Here is a 14,795-nt window from a genome sequence, read left to right as displayed (position 1 = left end):
TCATATCTCTCGCCAAGGTTCGGGCGTACACGTACACATAAAAATGACCCAGCTACGCCACTGTATAGACCTCAAGAATTGCATTGAATATTCTTAAACACAGGTTAGCTTCTAAAGTACACGGACTTCGCCCAATTTTAGATTTAATGCAATATAGTTCAATTATTTAGATATATGACGTGCTATATCAAGTCTTCCACCCATCTTGAAGTCAAAAGTCTCATTCTCCATAGCTTTCGGGGGCTTCGAACCCACTCCCAGCAGGTGCTTTAACATTGAGCGGTTGCATGCCAAGAAATTGCCTCCGTTGAAATTCTGCAAATATCCCATAGAGCAAATTACATGGATGATTAATATTGACCATTTGGTATATGGTCGTGTTCTTAGCGAGACGTACATAAAGGTCATAAATTAATTTGTTGAATGAAATTAAATCTGTATCTACTAATGGGTGCCGTAGGAGGTCCACCGGAATTTTTAGTTAGGATTTCTTGGCATGGGCACCCCTCATATCTCTCGCCAATGTTCGGGCGTACACGTAAAAATGACCCAGCTACGCCACTGATAACAATTTAAAAAACAAGTAAACCATTATAGGTCAATGTACGGCCTTCAACACGGAGCCTTGGCTCACACCGAACAACAAGCTATAAAGGGCCCCAAAATTACTAGTGTAAAACCATTCAAACGGGAAAATCAACGGTCTAATCTATATAAAAAAAAACGAGAAACGAGAAACACGTATAAATAACATAAACAAACGACAACTACTGTACATCAGATTCCTGATTTAGGACAGGTGCAAACATTTGCAGCGGGATTAAACGTTTTAATGGTACCAAACCTTCTCCCTTTTTCTGAAACAATAGCATAACATCACAACATAGAAAAACATACGATAAAATATCAATTGGCAGGCTTAACTCAATCAAAAAACGTAAATTAATACACCATGAACGAATAAATTTGATCTGCGATATCTGAATGTAAATGCACAGTTAATAAAATATTAGGGATAAACGAAAATTATCACATTTGAAAAAAAAAAACGGTTTTAATAATACGGGTAAATCTTGAAGTTTATACAAATGTAGTAAATGAAAAGTAGAAGATATTCCAAATAATCAAAGCTGGTATATAGACAAGTTCCATATTAATATAACTTAACAAAAAGGCATTATAAACAGTATCAACAGGTCGAATTAACAAGAAAATACGATTTGAGAGTACACTCAGTTACTGACAGCTAGTTAAAAGCCAAAAACAATTAATAATAAAAAATCATGCATCAGAGACTAAAATCAACTAAAACCAGTGGCGTAGCTGGGTCATTTTTACGTGTACGCCCGAACATTGGCGAGAGATATGAGGGGTGCCCATGCCAAGAAATCCTAACTAAAAATTCCGGTGGACCTCCTACGGCACCCATTAGTAGATACAGATTTAATTTCATTCAACAAATTAATTTATGACCTTTATGTACGTCTCGCTAAGAACACGACCATATACCAAATGGTCAATATTAATCATCCATGTAATTTGCTCTATGGGATATTTGCAGAATTTCAACGGAGGCAATTTCTTGGCATGCAACCGCTCAATGTTAAAGCACCTGCTGGGAGTGGGTTCGAAGCCCCCGAAAGCTATGGAGAATGAGACTTTTGACTTCAAGATGGGTGGAAGACTTGATATAGCACGTCATATATCTAAATAATTGAACTATATTGCATTAAATCTAAAATTGGGCGAAGTCCGTGTACTTTAGAAGCTAACCTGTGTTTAAGAATATTCAATGCAATTCTTGAGGTCTATACAGTGGCGTAGCTGGGTCATTTTTATGTGTACGTGTACGCCCGAACCTTGGCGAGAGATATGAGGGGTGCCAACCGCTTAATGTTAAAGCACCTGCTGTAAGTGGGTTCGAAAGGGACGAAGGCCCCAAAAGCTATTGAGAATAAGATACCATAATGATTCCTGTCAGAAAAAAATCATTGATAGCAACATACTTTTGAATCTAAATGGTTTATTTGTTTTGGTTAAATTTTGTAATATGTTAACTTATTCATCGCGTGTTAAACTGGAACCTAGCCTAATGGTCAGTGGTTTAAGAGAAAACGTCCAAACCAATATTACTTTTAAATAAGTTTAAAGAGTGCCGTCAGTCAGCAGACAATCGACAAAAGCACCTTTTAATGAACACGAAAAAAAAAATATTTCTAAGAGGTGTAATATAAAAAAAGTTCTGGAACACCTAGGATTTCTTCCCACAAAAAAGTGAATCAATGTATCATTCTTTTAAAGGGATTTAAAAACAAATCTAAAATTTTCTTTTGATATTTTTTTCTTGATCTGGAATATTTCACGACAATCTATGAAGGTTTGTAAATTGAGCATGTAAAAAATTAATTGCTTAAAGAAGAGTCCGGTTATCTGTCTATCAGAAAAGAACAGAAAATGAATGAAAATAAATGCATTCAAAATTTTAGCTTTAGACATTAGTCATAGAAAAAGCTTCTTCGGCATATAAAATTCGATGAAGGTTCGACAAGTAGTTAATGTAATTGAGAAATAACAAAATGTTCGCCCAAACTGCGACCACTTATTAATTGCAGAAAGAAGTACATTTTGTCCTTAAAATTCGGGAAAATTGAAGATATTATTGCATTACTATTATTGCTCTGAATACTCTTTTGATCATAAACAGTTTCTGTCCAACTTTCGTAAAATTTCACGGAGATTCATTCAAAAGACATTATCCACATTCGAAACCTTAATATTGACGCCGCTTTGTCTCGCTTTTGAGACACAAAACACAGGCTCGACAATAATACAAACAACAGATAGTGAATTGCTTTAAATATAAGAAAAGTACGTAGAATTCATAGCAGATTCAGACTTTTACAAAAGATTCGAACAAATATATTAAATAATCTATTAAAGTAAATTAAGTCCCTTTTTATTCAAAATTACAATCCATTGAAAAAAGAAGCACAAGGATGATGTTCTTTTGACCAGTTTTTCTTATTCTAATTTCTATGTCGATTATTTGTTTTATTTTCAAAATTCAAGTGTACGCCCGGGCGTTTTGACGTAAACGTAGCTACGCGCATGGTTATTTGGATGGAGAGTTGTCTCATTGGCACTCACACCACACCTTCCTATATATATGTAACACATAAACAAACGACAACCACTGAATTACAGGCCCCTGACTTGGAACAGGCACACACTTAAATAATGTGGCGGGGTTCAAGCATGGTTGAACTTCCACCGTTTATATAAGATATTTTGTACAAAAGATAAATTATTCAAATATTACCACATGCGTATGTCCGTTTTTCTGCGTTCCAGGTATTTTACAATTTTACGATATATTACAGTTTTTTTTTTTTTACTTGAAGTGTTCTTGCTATTGCTAACAACCAACAGTAGCATACGGAGGCGGTGCATATAAACCTAGTCTATATATATGAAACATATAAACTGTTCATAATGCAGTGTTGTGTTGAAAATACGAAAAACACCTGAATAAAACAAGCTTGTACAATGAACTATTCAAAATGGTACCATTAAAAAAGAATAGAAAAGAAGATGGTCGATCCAAGAAAAACACTTCGTAAAACTCATATTAGCAGACTCTCGGGGTATAGAGTCATGATACGAATGTTCATCACAATTAAACATGTATCTACGTATATTTTTCTTACCGTTTGAATTCAATGTAGAAGTGGTTAATCCGAAAACAATATGCAGCAGCACTAGTGCTAACAAGGACGGAACCATTCCTAAAATATGAAGTAGGAATTAATATACATGTATATATTAGGTTATGATATTGTATATTTAAGAGTACTCATAATAGATAAATGCATGACAACTAAATAAAGAAAGAAGATAAACTTTTAAAGTAATGTTTGAACCTTTGTAAGGATCTTTTGATACAGAAGCCGTTTGTTTACATAACATGACAGTTAAGTTTCCATCAAAATTGCTATCAATGGTAAAATTATCAGCAATCTATGAAAAAAAAACATAAATTCAAGAAAATAATCAGGTGGCGTCTTTGTTTACAAAAATATATAAATTCGTTTTTTTTTTGTGTATTTATTTATTATTTCTACCAAATTTGTTATTAAAATTAATATGATTTTTTTTTCATTTTTGATCTTAAGGGAATAAACATACCTGATATTTCTGTTGTTAAAGTCAGAGTGGACGAATGGATTTTTATCAATTTTATTTTATTTAGGATTTATCACAACCCCGCCCACGCCATCACCTTGTCTAGTTCCCAAGTTTGACCTGAAATTACCCGTTCACCAGGACTTACAATGAAAGGGGCTTAAGATATATAGTGTACATATTGTAAATCAGGTGCTGATATCAAAATATGCACATCTACGTGGGCTGCATGACACAGAGTTATCGCAGTACAAGATGAGGCACTGTTATATAACTGTTTGCATGTGGTCAACAGTTGCGTTGGTTGTTGATAAAGCAAAGGGATACTCCCTATAATGAAACTGAAGTGTCAGGTGGTCGATAAAAACGTTATTCTCAGTCATAGTGGAGAATTTGTGAAAATTGGAAAAAGGAAAATGAAAAGCGATTATACCTTTCTATTGGCCTGTTCAGACGGAATAAATAAGAAAGTGTTCACGAATGAATTTCCCAAAGCGCTAGCATTCAACACACAGAACCCCCTCCCCCCGTTTGCTTTTCATAAATTATGCTGGAGTGTGCCGTTAATGAGTTCTTTTTGTCCAGTTTTCAGTCGACTTTTGAAATCTTCTTTACAGTATTCACAACTTTCTATTTAATATAATAGTCCTGGTTCTATAAAAGTAAAGTTTAAAATAAACAGAAACTATCAAGACCCGTCATCTACATAGAGCCAACGATGCAGCACCATAAGCAATTTACAGCATACCGTCATTGGTTGAATACACAAAACTCTTTCTAATTTGAAAATGGCCAAATTCTGTAAATATCACTTTTAGAATATTCTTAAAACCAAAATTGATTTAATAGGATAGTCAGCAGACATGGGAATCACAGCATAAACAGACATTTCTGATTAGGTAGCATTGCAGAGACTTTTGGAACTGATGAACCAATTAAATAAACAAATATGATAGAAAGGATGGTACTTTTAAAGTGATGACCAGTACTTTCAACCCGCCGCGTTGGAGTCTGCTATCTAACATACTAGTAGCAGCAAACAGTTCAGATTTGATCTTATTCTTTTCATCCTTTTATTATACATGCAGATAAATCTTCTTGCGAACTCTGTGTCAGTCGTTATCAAATACGATTTGTGGCTTTTAGGGAATTCAATGGATTATTTGTATTCATTATAAAGGTATTGAAATCAAAGTTATCAACACCAAAGTCCGTAAATAACAAAACACAGTTAGACACTGATAGATATACTAAAACAATCACTGACAAAGGGTTCTGAGTAAGAAGAGCCACATGAAAAACCTAACGATACATAAAGACCCTGTTTCCACACAATATCAATAGTTGTCTTTAAACTGGTTTGAGGTATACGTCATACCGGCATTACATTTTACTTTAGATACAAGTGAACAGTATCTTATTGATCAAATACAATATGTATTAGTACACATATTTCAATTTGATTAAGAACTGACATTCAATAAACATAGTTTTGGGCGGGTGCATGGAAGTATTTAATATATAGGCCGATAAAATGGTCATACATACTTCATGTTAAATTGACATCAAAGAATATTCGGTACTTCGTTCAAATTTTAGTAAATATAACGCAAAATAAATTCAAAGAATCATAAATCGTTGTCGAATGAAATTGAATGTTGCGATGGACAAATAATATAAATATTTACCCTTGATGAATAAATATGTACATTGTATATGATTGTAGATTACTGATGAATGATAATGAATTACATATATCCAGCATGAATTATTGCATAAGGTACTAAAATAGTATGGTCTTCTGAATAAATAGATCCCTTTTTCAATTATTGTGTAGTTAAACTAGTTTATCTCGGATACATTCATGTATTTGACGAGTAACAAAATAAAGTATTGCACAATTTCATGATCATACCAATTGAGCTATGATTTTTTTATAATTTTAAAACTACATGAAAGTTCAATTAGATTAGTTTTATCTTCTTATTCTATAGGGAAAAAACGCGAAATACAAAAAACGTGTAACATTTTTTCTTTACTATTTCGAGTTTTTGCGTTAGGAATGTCGATACATATTACCGAGTACATGTATTGTTAATTGTTTATTTCAGACATTTTTGTTATTTGAATATAGTTTTAGTATGTTATAAATCAAATATGAGAATTTGGGTCAAATCGGGGAACTTGTCTCTGAGTGCCTGTAATCAAGGTGACTACCGAGCGAGACCTTCATGGGTAGTCAATGTTGTTAAACACCAATTCATTATAGTGGTCATGGTGACTGAAGACACAAGCTGATTGTCTCATTTTGATTAATGTATGATAATTATATGAGACTACTTAAAAACGAATAAAGATAGAATATTATATAGTGCAGATCAAGAATTACACGAAAAATTTTGGAACCATTACCAAAATGCATTAGTTTACTGTCCACAGCTCCAGATTTTATTCTTTGTAATTGTGAGTCAAATTGTTGATTGTAGTATCATTATCAAACTATTGTAAGCACTGTTATCTGTCAAATCAGTTGTATCTAAGGTTAAGTACTTTAAATATTTTATTTAAGTTAGAAAGACAGAATTTTCTGGTTTTTATCGAGCCTGTACTGAGACTTTGTCGCAGAAAGCTCGACATAGGGATAGTGATCCGGCAGGGGCGGCGGCGTTAGCTTGCCTGTTTAAAGTTTAATATTTCAAAAGGTACATACATTGTATAAAGATGCCTTATGTTATGAAGTTGCCGTTATGTCCATTGTCATTGACCTCGTTTTATGGTTCAGTGACTACTTGGGAAAAAAGTTGAGATTTCAAGTAATCTTAATTTCTTATCATGAGTGAGGGGGGATAGGACCTTTATCGGGACTCCGGGATCGGGTGTTTTTAAGCTCGGGATTTCGGGCTTGACCCTTTCGGGATCCGGCAATCGTTTTTTTTTCGGATTTCGGGACATCGGGATTTACTTTATTTAAATTCGGGACCTCGGGAATTCGTTTTTTTAAGTCCGGGATTTCGGGATCAGGACCCCTCCTATTCCCCCCTCATGAGTAATAGGATAATTATAATATTTGGTATATTCGTACCTGGCAAGGTAGTCATGCCCGTCAGGCAATTTTCACTTAACCTTGACCTCATTTCATGGATCAGTGAACCAGATAAAGTTTCTATGGTCAAGTCCATACCTCACATACTATCAGTCTGTACGGAATGATTGTAAGGTGTCATCTGACCAGGACCTCATTTTCATGGTTCAGTGGATATAATTTATGTTTCTGTCTTTTTTTCTAATACTGTACGCAATAGGTCTAACTGTATTTGGTGCATGGATTGATTGTAAGGTGTATATTTCAATCTGGCAGGTGTCATCTGACCTTGACTTTCTTTTCATGGTTAAGTGGTTAAAGTTAAGTTTTTTTGTACTTTGGTCTGTTGTTTTAATACTGTATGCAATAGGTCAACTATATTTGGTGTATGGAACTATATTCTGATGTACATGTCAGTCTGGTATGTTTTTTGGACCTTGAACTAATTGTTATGGTTTATTGTTCAATGCTTTTTTTCTGTCTGTTTTTCTAATACTTTTAGTAATAGGTCAACTATATTTGGTGTGTGGAATGATTCCAAGGTGTATATGTCTGTCTGGCAATTATCATTTGACCATGAATTCATTTTCATAGTTCATTGCTATTGGTCAATCTTAGTTTTTCTTGGTTTCGTTTGATTCTTTGATACTGTATACAAAAGGTTAACTACATTCAAACATTTAATGATTGTAAGGTGTACATTTATGTCTGACAGCATTTATCTGTCCTTGGCCTCATTTTCATGGTTCATTGATCAATGTTAAATTTTCCTGATGTAGTTGTTTCTTTATGTGTAATAGGTCAACTATATTTAAAGCATACATGTAATTCCAGTTTGGTTTATGACCTTGACCTTGTTTTCTTGGATTATGTTAAATTGATGGGATAGTTGTAGTAAAGCTTTATATTTAGGACTATCAACATTATATCAATGGTAAGTCAAGAAGGCTAGACATTTCAGCCTGTGCACTCTTTGTTTTTAAGAAAAATTCTAGATCTGCATATTATAACATAACAAATATATCTGGCTGTTGGTTTTCTAATTTGAATTGATTTGCATTTTTTTTTTATCAGGGGTCACTACTAGCTTCTTACATGGTATGGTTCATTCTCAGTAGTTTATTAAAGGCCATATAGTGACCCAATAGCTGCTTACAAAGCAGATACTTGTCTCATTGGCAATCATACCACATCTTATTTTTATATTCATATTAATTTGAAATGATCTCATCCTGATCATTACACAACAACCCATCAACAACATCATCACTACTAGAAACTGATCAAGTCACAAGAAGATTATACAATTCAAGGCCTGGGAATGAAGTCATGGTTTAATGACCCCCAAAATAAACATATTAACCATCTAAAAGTAATCTTTATGACCAAATATAGTATGAAACTCAGGAATTAATTTTATCCCAAAACTTAAACTCAGATATTAAAGGAGTTTGGTCAGGTGTCACACTGACGATCAATCTTCTAAACCTTATATAGCACCACAAGCATTCTAATAATAATTCCATATAGAGCTATAGACTATTGTATCTTATTTCAATCATGGTTGGTGATGTCAATGGGAAATATTTCTTCATCAGAGACCATTGCACTCTAAATCATTCTTTTGAAAACAGAAAGTTAATAATAAAACACAAATCACTCTTCAAACTTTTATTGTTTTTGTAACATACCATTTTCTGGAATATTTTTCAATGGTTTGTACTTTTTTCAGCTTTTTCCATTTTTATCTCTTTCCTCTTTTAATATACACAGTACATGTAATAGTCCATTTGTTCTGAGTATAATATGTTCAACATGAAACTTCATAACTAGATCAACAAGTATTAATTTAGCTAAAAGTTCCTCTATAATTAACTTCAAACCAGAACAAAATGGTTATTTCATGTACATTAGCCGAGTGGTATTAACTTCAAACATCAATGACTTAAAATCATTTCAAAATTTACAGACTTAACCTTTTTTTTACAATTTAAAGATGGTTTAACTATTTTGTCTGCAAATTGCATTGTCATTTTTTTTTATATGAACAATATTTGTAATAAAATTATGACCCCAAATTGGAGCATTCTTTTCACTTTTTTGGTTGAGAAGCATTTCAATACTTTCTCATTAATAATTGAAAACATAGCAAACTAGACATGAGCATTTTAAAAACATAAATTATGTGACATATGACACGAAATTTGAAAACATTCACAGCTGATTTTTGATTAATTTGAAGTTTGAATAATAAATCAATTTCTAATTAGCTTCCACATACACTGATAACAAAAAAAAAACTATTTTTTACATGAATTGAAAAGCAGCGTAAACTATTACTTGTAACTACAAAATTATTTTTTTTCTGTATTTTCTCAACTTTATAAAAAAAAGAACTATGTAGGTATTCAAAATTTGGAATAAATTTTCTCCAAATTGTGTTTTTTTTCCAATTTTTGGCAATAATAATCAAGCAGAATTATGAAAGCAACATAAAAAGCCATGTACTAAACAATTAAATGTACAACAAATAGGCATTTTTCAAAATTCATAACATAACTTTGTTTGTTATAAATTAGAGGAGTTTCATGAAATCTGTCGGAAACTGGTACCAAATTTATAATATAATGATTTGGCCTTGAACAGCAAAATATTTCTGTTGCAATCCAAAAGTGGAAAAGATTTTTCTTGAGAAATGAGCAAATTGAATAAAATCACTTAAATTTCAAACCAAGTAATCAGAATTGACTGCAGTCTAAAAATAATAATTAAATGTAAATGCATATTAAAGCAAAATGATGGACTTGCACTAATGTGTGTTAATTTTAAATGTATTCCCTCTAACAGTCTACATAATCATTTCTAAATCTATTAATGGCCAAATTTCTTGAACTGAATTTCTTCCCAAAATTCAAGGTATTTTTTTAAATTGGTGACTGTTCCATATGTTGACCTTAATATATAACACAGTTAAATCTCATTTTTTTAAGTGACTATTCACCAAGCTATCAAAGCTTATATCAACATCATATTTATACATTAGTGTTCACTGAACACGAAATGAGAAAATTACCAAAAAAAGAATGCTATGTAGAAAAATCCACCAAACATAGTGGGTCTATTCATACAAAATTAAGGTTTATACTACAATGAATATACATTCAGATAACTTCAATATATGAACCCAATGTGCGAAACAGATGGTATGAAACCATCCAACGAAATATAATATTTGTGTTTATAAAACTTTCCTCTATTCATAAACACATAAACAAGAATCAGTGTTTTTCTGTAACAGAAGAATCTATCAGTTGCAAGTGACCTCTTGACCTTGAGGTCATTAAGTAACACTGAAAATGTTATAACTTTAATATTGTTTTAAAATTCAAATTAATCCATAATGATTATGTTGCACAAAAATTTTGAACAATCTTAAATAAATAACTTGTTTTGCATTGTGGATAAATAAAAATTGTCAAATTCTCTCTTCTTATTTTTTTTAATAAAACATGGGCCTTGTTTTAAAAAAAAATGGTATAAATCTAATAGTAGGTTTCCACTCTGCCAAACCTAATATATTATTGTCTATGACCATCTTAAAAATTGACCAAAAGTAAATGATCATACAAAGTTATCTCTGGAATTGCATCAATGAAAAGCAACACTGATTCTGACTCCTCTGTGATGGAACAATACTGACTCTTGTAATAACTTCCAAAACATAAAACATGACAACGATCTCTGTGCCTTTATCAATGAAGTGAGAGACTTTTCTTTTCTTCTATAGCTTTGATACTTAAGAAGATTGAAAGATAATTTCTCTATATGCATCAATGTAAAATTCTTATAACACATCAACAATATAGATGTGCATAGATTTCTAAATGTCGGCACCAATATCTATCAACAACATTAAATAACATTTTTTTTTACATGTTAAACATTAATATTTTACTTTTTAATGTAAAATAATGGAATATGAATTTTATGGGTGTAACATTACAATGAAAAACAAATGAATAATGTACATACATACTCCAAACATTCTTACATCAACTAAAACTATGAACACAAAAACTTGTTCTGGGTATTAAACTATAACAGATGTTTTCTTCATTCATACAAAGAAACCATATTTAATGGCAAACACTAAATTTTTTCGTTTTACATATTTTTTTTAAAACAAGATTATGGCATTTTCAGGAACACAGCACACTGAAAATATTTACATATTCGTAGCAAAAAAAACACATTTTAATTTTTATCATTTTGTATGGGCCAATTTTCTAAACTTTTTGTTTACATTTCACGGTCTTACATTCTTTGAAAAAGGATTACTGAACCGGAAGAAATTTTTAACTTGTCCAAAAGAACATGACGACAGACTTTATTTCGTCTAAATTTTTTATGTTAATAAAAAAGTCATTCATTTCAGTGTTTTAAAAAACAATCATGCAAGTTATTTCTGTATGAACAATGTAAATATGCTTTATGATGACTGAGGATAAAAGATGCAAGTTATTTCTGTATGAAGAATTTATCTATGCTTTATGATTATTGAGGATAAAAGATGAAGGATTCTACTGGGACTTAAAGGACTATATGGTTGAAAGGACTATATGGTTGTATGATTTTTAGATGAAATTTAACGATCAATTAATGTAAATAAACAAATAATGAATGATTCTTTTTTTTCCATTTTTTTTCTTCTTTACAGATTATGGATTTACAATCAAATTCATGACTTCTTCTAACGTAAAGCATAAATGAACTGCTTTGATATAACCTGTTCAAAACACCCAACATTAAGTGTAAATATGTACATATATTTCTGTACAGGCTTATATCACAGACATTTAATCTTATAGTTTCACAAAAAAGAATAGCAATGAAAGATAAAATAAATTATCCCTGTATCAATGTAACTTTATGTTGGCAAAATTCAATGCTATTCCATAAATACAAGTTTCATCCCCTTCCAAAAAAAGTTCATACAACTTGCAATCAGTCCTTATAAACTATTGAAATAATGTCCAGTCAAAATTCCTTATATCTTTATATAAAACAAAAGATTTTTGACTTGTCCCTCCATTAAAAAAAATAAAATAAAAAAGAAGCTTTTTAATTGCTTCTTTTTCTCAGTCATATTTCTACTTTGAAAGAGAAAAAATGGTGAATATTGAAAAATAAGTACAGACAAAAACTTTATGCTTTATAAATTTTGGTGCATGTTTCTTACTACAACTTCCACGATGGGATAACAACTTTTGTTACCTGACTGAGTCAACATCTTCTTCTAACAAACAACATAGATAATATATTCTCTGACTTTGTCATTACGAACAAACAATCATATAACCAATGGTAACACCAACAAACTAAAATCCATCTTATTTTAATATCCCAAGAAACATGCAATCAACTTCCTTTTAGGTTATATTTGATTTACACAACTACTTACAAAGAAAACAAATAAAATTTAGATACAATGCTAAAAATTATGTAAATCCATACAAGCCACTTTTTTACTAAGCATTAATATTTTTAAGTAAGCTTTTTTTAAACTGGTTGTTTATATTTTTGGCATTTCGAATCTATCTGTTTATTCACGTCTGATTATCGTTTACATCTGGTTATATCAAAGCAACATCGGTCTATAAATGACTAGAATCAACTTGACTTGGTCTAATTCATTTCTTACTTCCTTTCTTTTTGCTTTAAAGCTTTCCTTTTTTAATGGTTAGTTTATATAAAAATAAAAAATACAAAAACAATTGACTAATAATTTTAGTTCTTTTATGTACACTTAACTTTAAGACGAGAAATCTAGTATACGATCTCCACTCATGCACATAAACACTTCTTAAACACGTTTTGTTCATTTTTAATGCAATTTTTGTCCCTGTAAAACATATGTGATCGGGATTTGTTCATTGCGAACTGCATTTTTTTTTTTTTTTAATCTATACAGAGATATCATATTAAACAAGTGATGTAGATACTTAACATATGGTAACCTATTCATTGTGACTTTGAGACGAACATGAGAACATTACATTTTTCCCCTATCCTGTTTGGTTTAACCCTCTTTTTTTATAATAAAATGACAGGCTTAATAGTTAAGTATTTGACACTTTTTTCATGATCACTACAACTGATATACTTTTAGTCATAGAATTTGATGCCCATAATAAAATACTAAAATGAACTAGGAACGGCTAATCAAGATCATTAGATGGCAGCAATATAGCCTTTTTTTTGTGCTGATGTTGTGTAAAGAAATCACCAATCAAGATCTTCGGTTCCAAAGTATTTTTACCCTTATATCATAGATATTCTAACCTAGATTTACTTTAAAATATTCAATAATGCAAAAAAAATAATAACTTTTTTCAAACTTGTTAACAAGATAAATGAGAAAAAAAGGGCACCAACCTGGTATAAAGCAGGACTTAATAATTTGTATGCTAAGCACACATCACTTATTTTAACATGATAACTCTGCATTAGTATAAGAGCTAAAAATAGAGAACTTTCAAATGTTTTCCTTTTTTGCAGATATAGCTCTTACTTAGAAAACAAAATAAAAAAACTTTTACAAACTTAACAATCTTCTGACAACAGAAACAATTAATAAATAAATTAAATCACAACCCCACATTCAAACATCAAACATTCAAAAACAATTACACAAACCCCAACATTCGTACATCCCACACAAAACAATAACACACAACACTTACCATGTTAAAGATTATTTCTAATACTATCTAATACTACTTATTAACGGATATTCATTTTACAGATTTAAACAGCAATGCCAACCTTAATTCAAGACTTGTTATTAAATGGGTAAAATTTTCTTTAATACAGAACTTTTACAATATCCTTAAAATGTTGCCATAATTTTAACTTTAAGTGTAATCCATGTTACTACTTTTAAATGACATTTTGTAATCTTTTTTCTACTACCATTATACATTTTGTATAATATACTATCGAACTACCACTTATTGAAAGTGTTATGGTATGGCCACCATGAGAATCTAATGAGCTAGTATAACCTAACTAAGATTGGATAGCACATTATTCATTGATTTCCTCAATAAAATTTAGCTCAGCAATGGTGGTCTTCTTGCATTCAACAACTTAAAGGAGGAGACAAGTCACCTGTTAAATATATTACAACGAATCAATAGAAAATTTTCCATGAAGAGGCATGTTTTCCCGGTTACTTCAATGCAATACATGTAAAGTTCAGCTGAGGATTTTCCAAATCGTAGATCATCCTTGTGCTTGAGTTTTATATTACTTTTGATTGTTTTTGAACCTTTTTAATGGTTCTACTTTGGACATTTGAATTAAGAATCAATCACGGAAGGCCTTTTGAATTAGACATCAAACATGGATGGAAGATTAATAGTGAGAAAGAAATAAGAAAGTATAGAGGAGAGAAAGAAAAAAAAAGGTAGAGAAGAGAAATTCTGCTGCTTTTGAGTGTTTATTTAATTAAAATAAGGTTGGCATCACA

At 31.2% G+C, this 14,795-nt stretch overlaps 1 protein-coding gene across 1 annotated transcript in view; it reads right to left on the bottom strand.

Moving 5' to 3' along the window:
• LOC143071010 (uncharacterized) overlaps window positions 1-4,296 on the bottom strand; it is a 71,579-nt gene extending 67,283 nt beyond the window's left edge. Inside the window, exons 1-2 of the mRNA XM_076245100.1 lie at window positions 4,186-4,296; window positions 3,708-3,785 (exon numbers count right to left, since the gene is read on the bottom strand). Coding sequence (XP_076101215.1) covers window positions 3,708-3,783 — 76 coding nt within the window. The 5' untranslated portion in view covers window positions 3,784-3,785; window positions 4,186-4,296. The remainder of the gene's footprint in view (window positions 1-3,707; window positions 3,786-4,185) is intronic.
• Between the last annotated feature and the right edge of the window lie 10,499 nt (window positions 4,297-14,795).

Source organism: Mytilus galloprovincialis, chromosome 4 (assembly GCF_965363235.1).
Source record: "Mytilus galloprovincialis chromosome 4, xbMytGall1.hap1.1, whole genome shotgun sequence".
Classification (NCBI taxonomy): Eukaryota; Metazoa; Mollusca; class Bivalvia; order Mytilida; family Mytilidae; genus Mytilus; species Mytilus galloprovincialis.
This window is presented reverse-complemented; position numbering and strand designations above follow the sequence as displayed.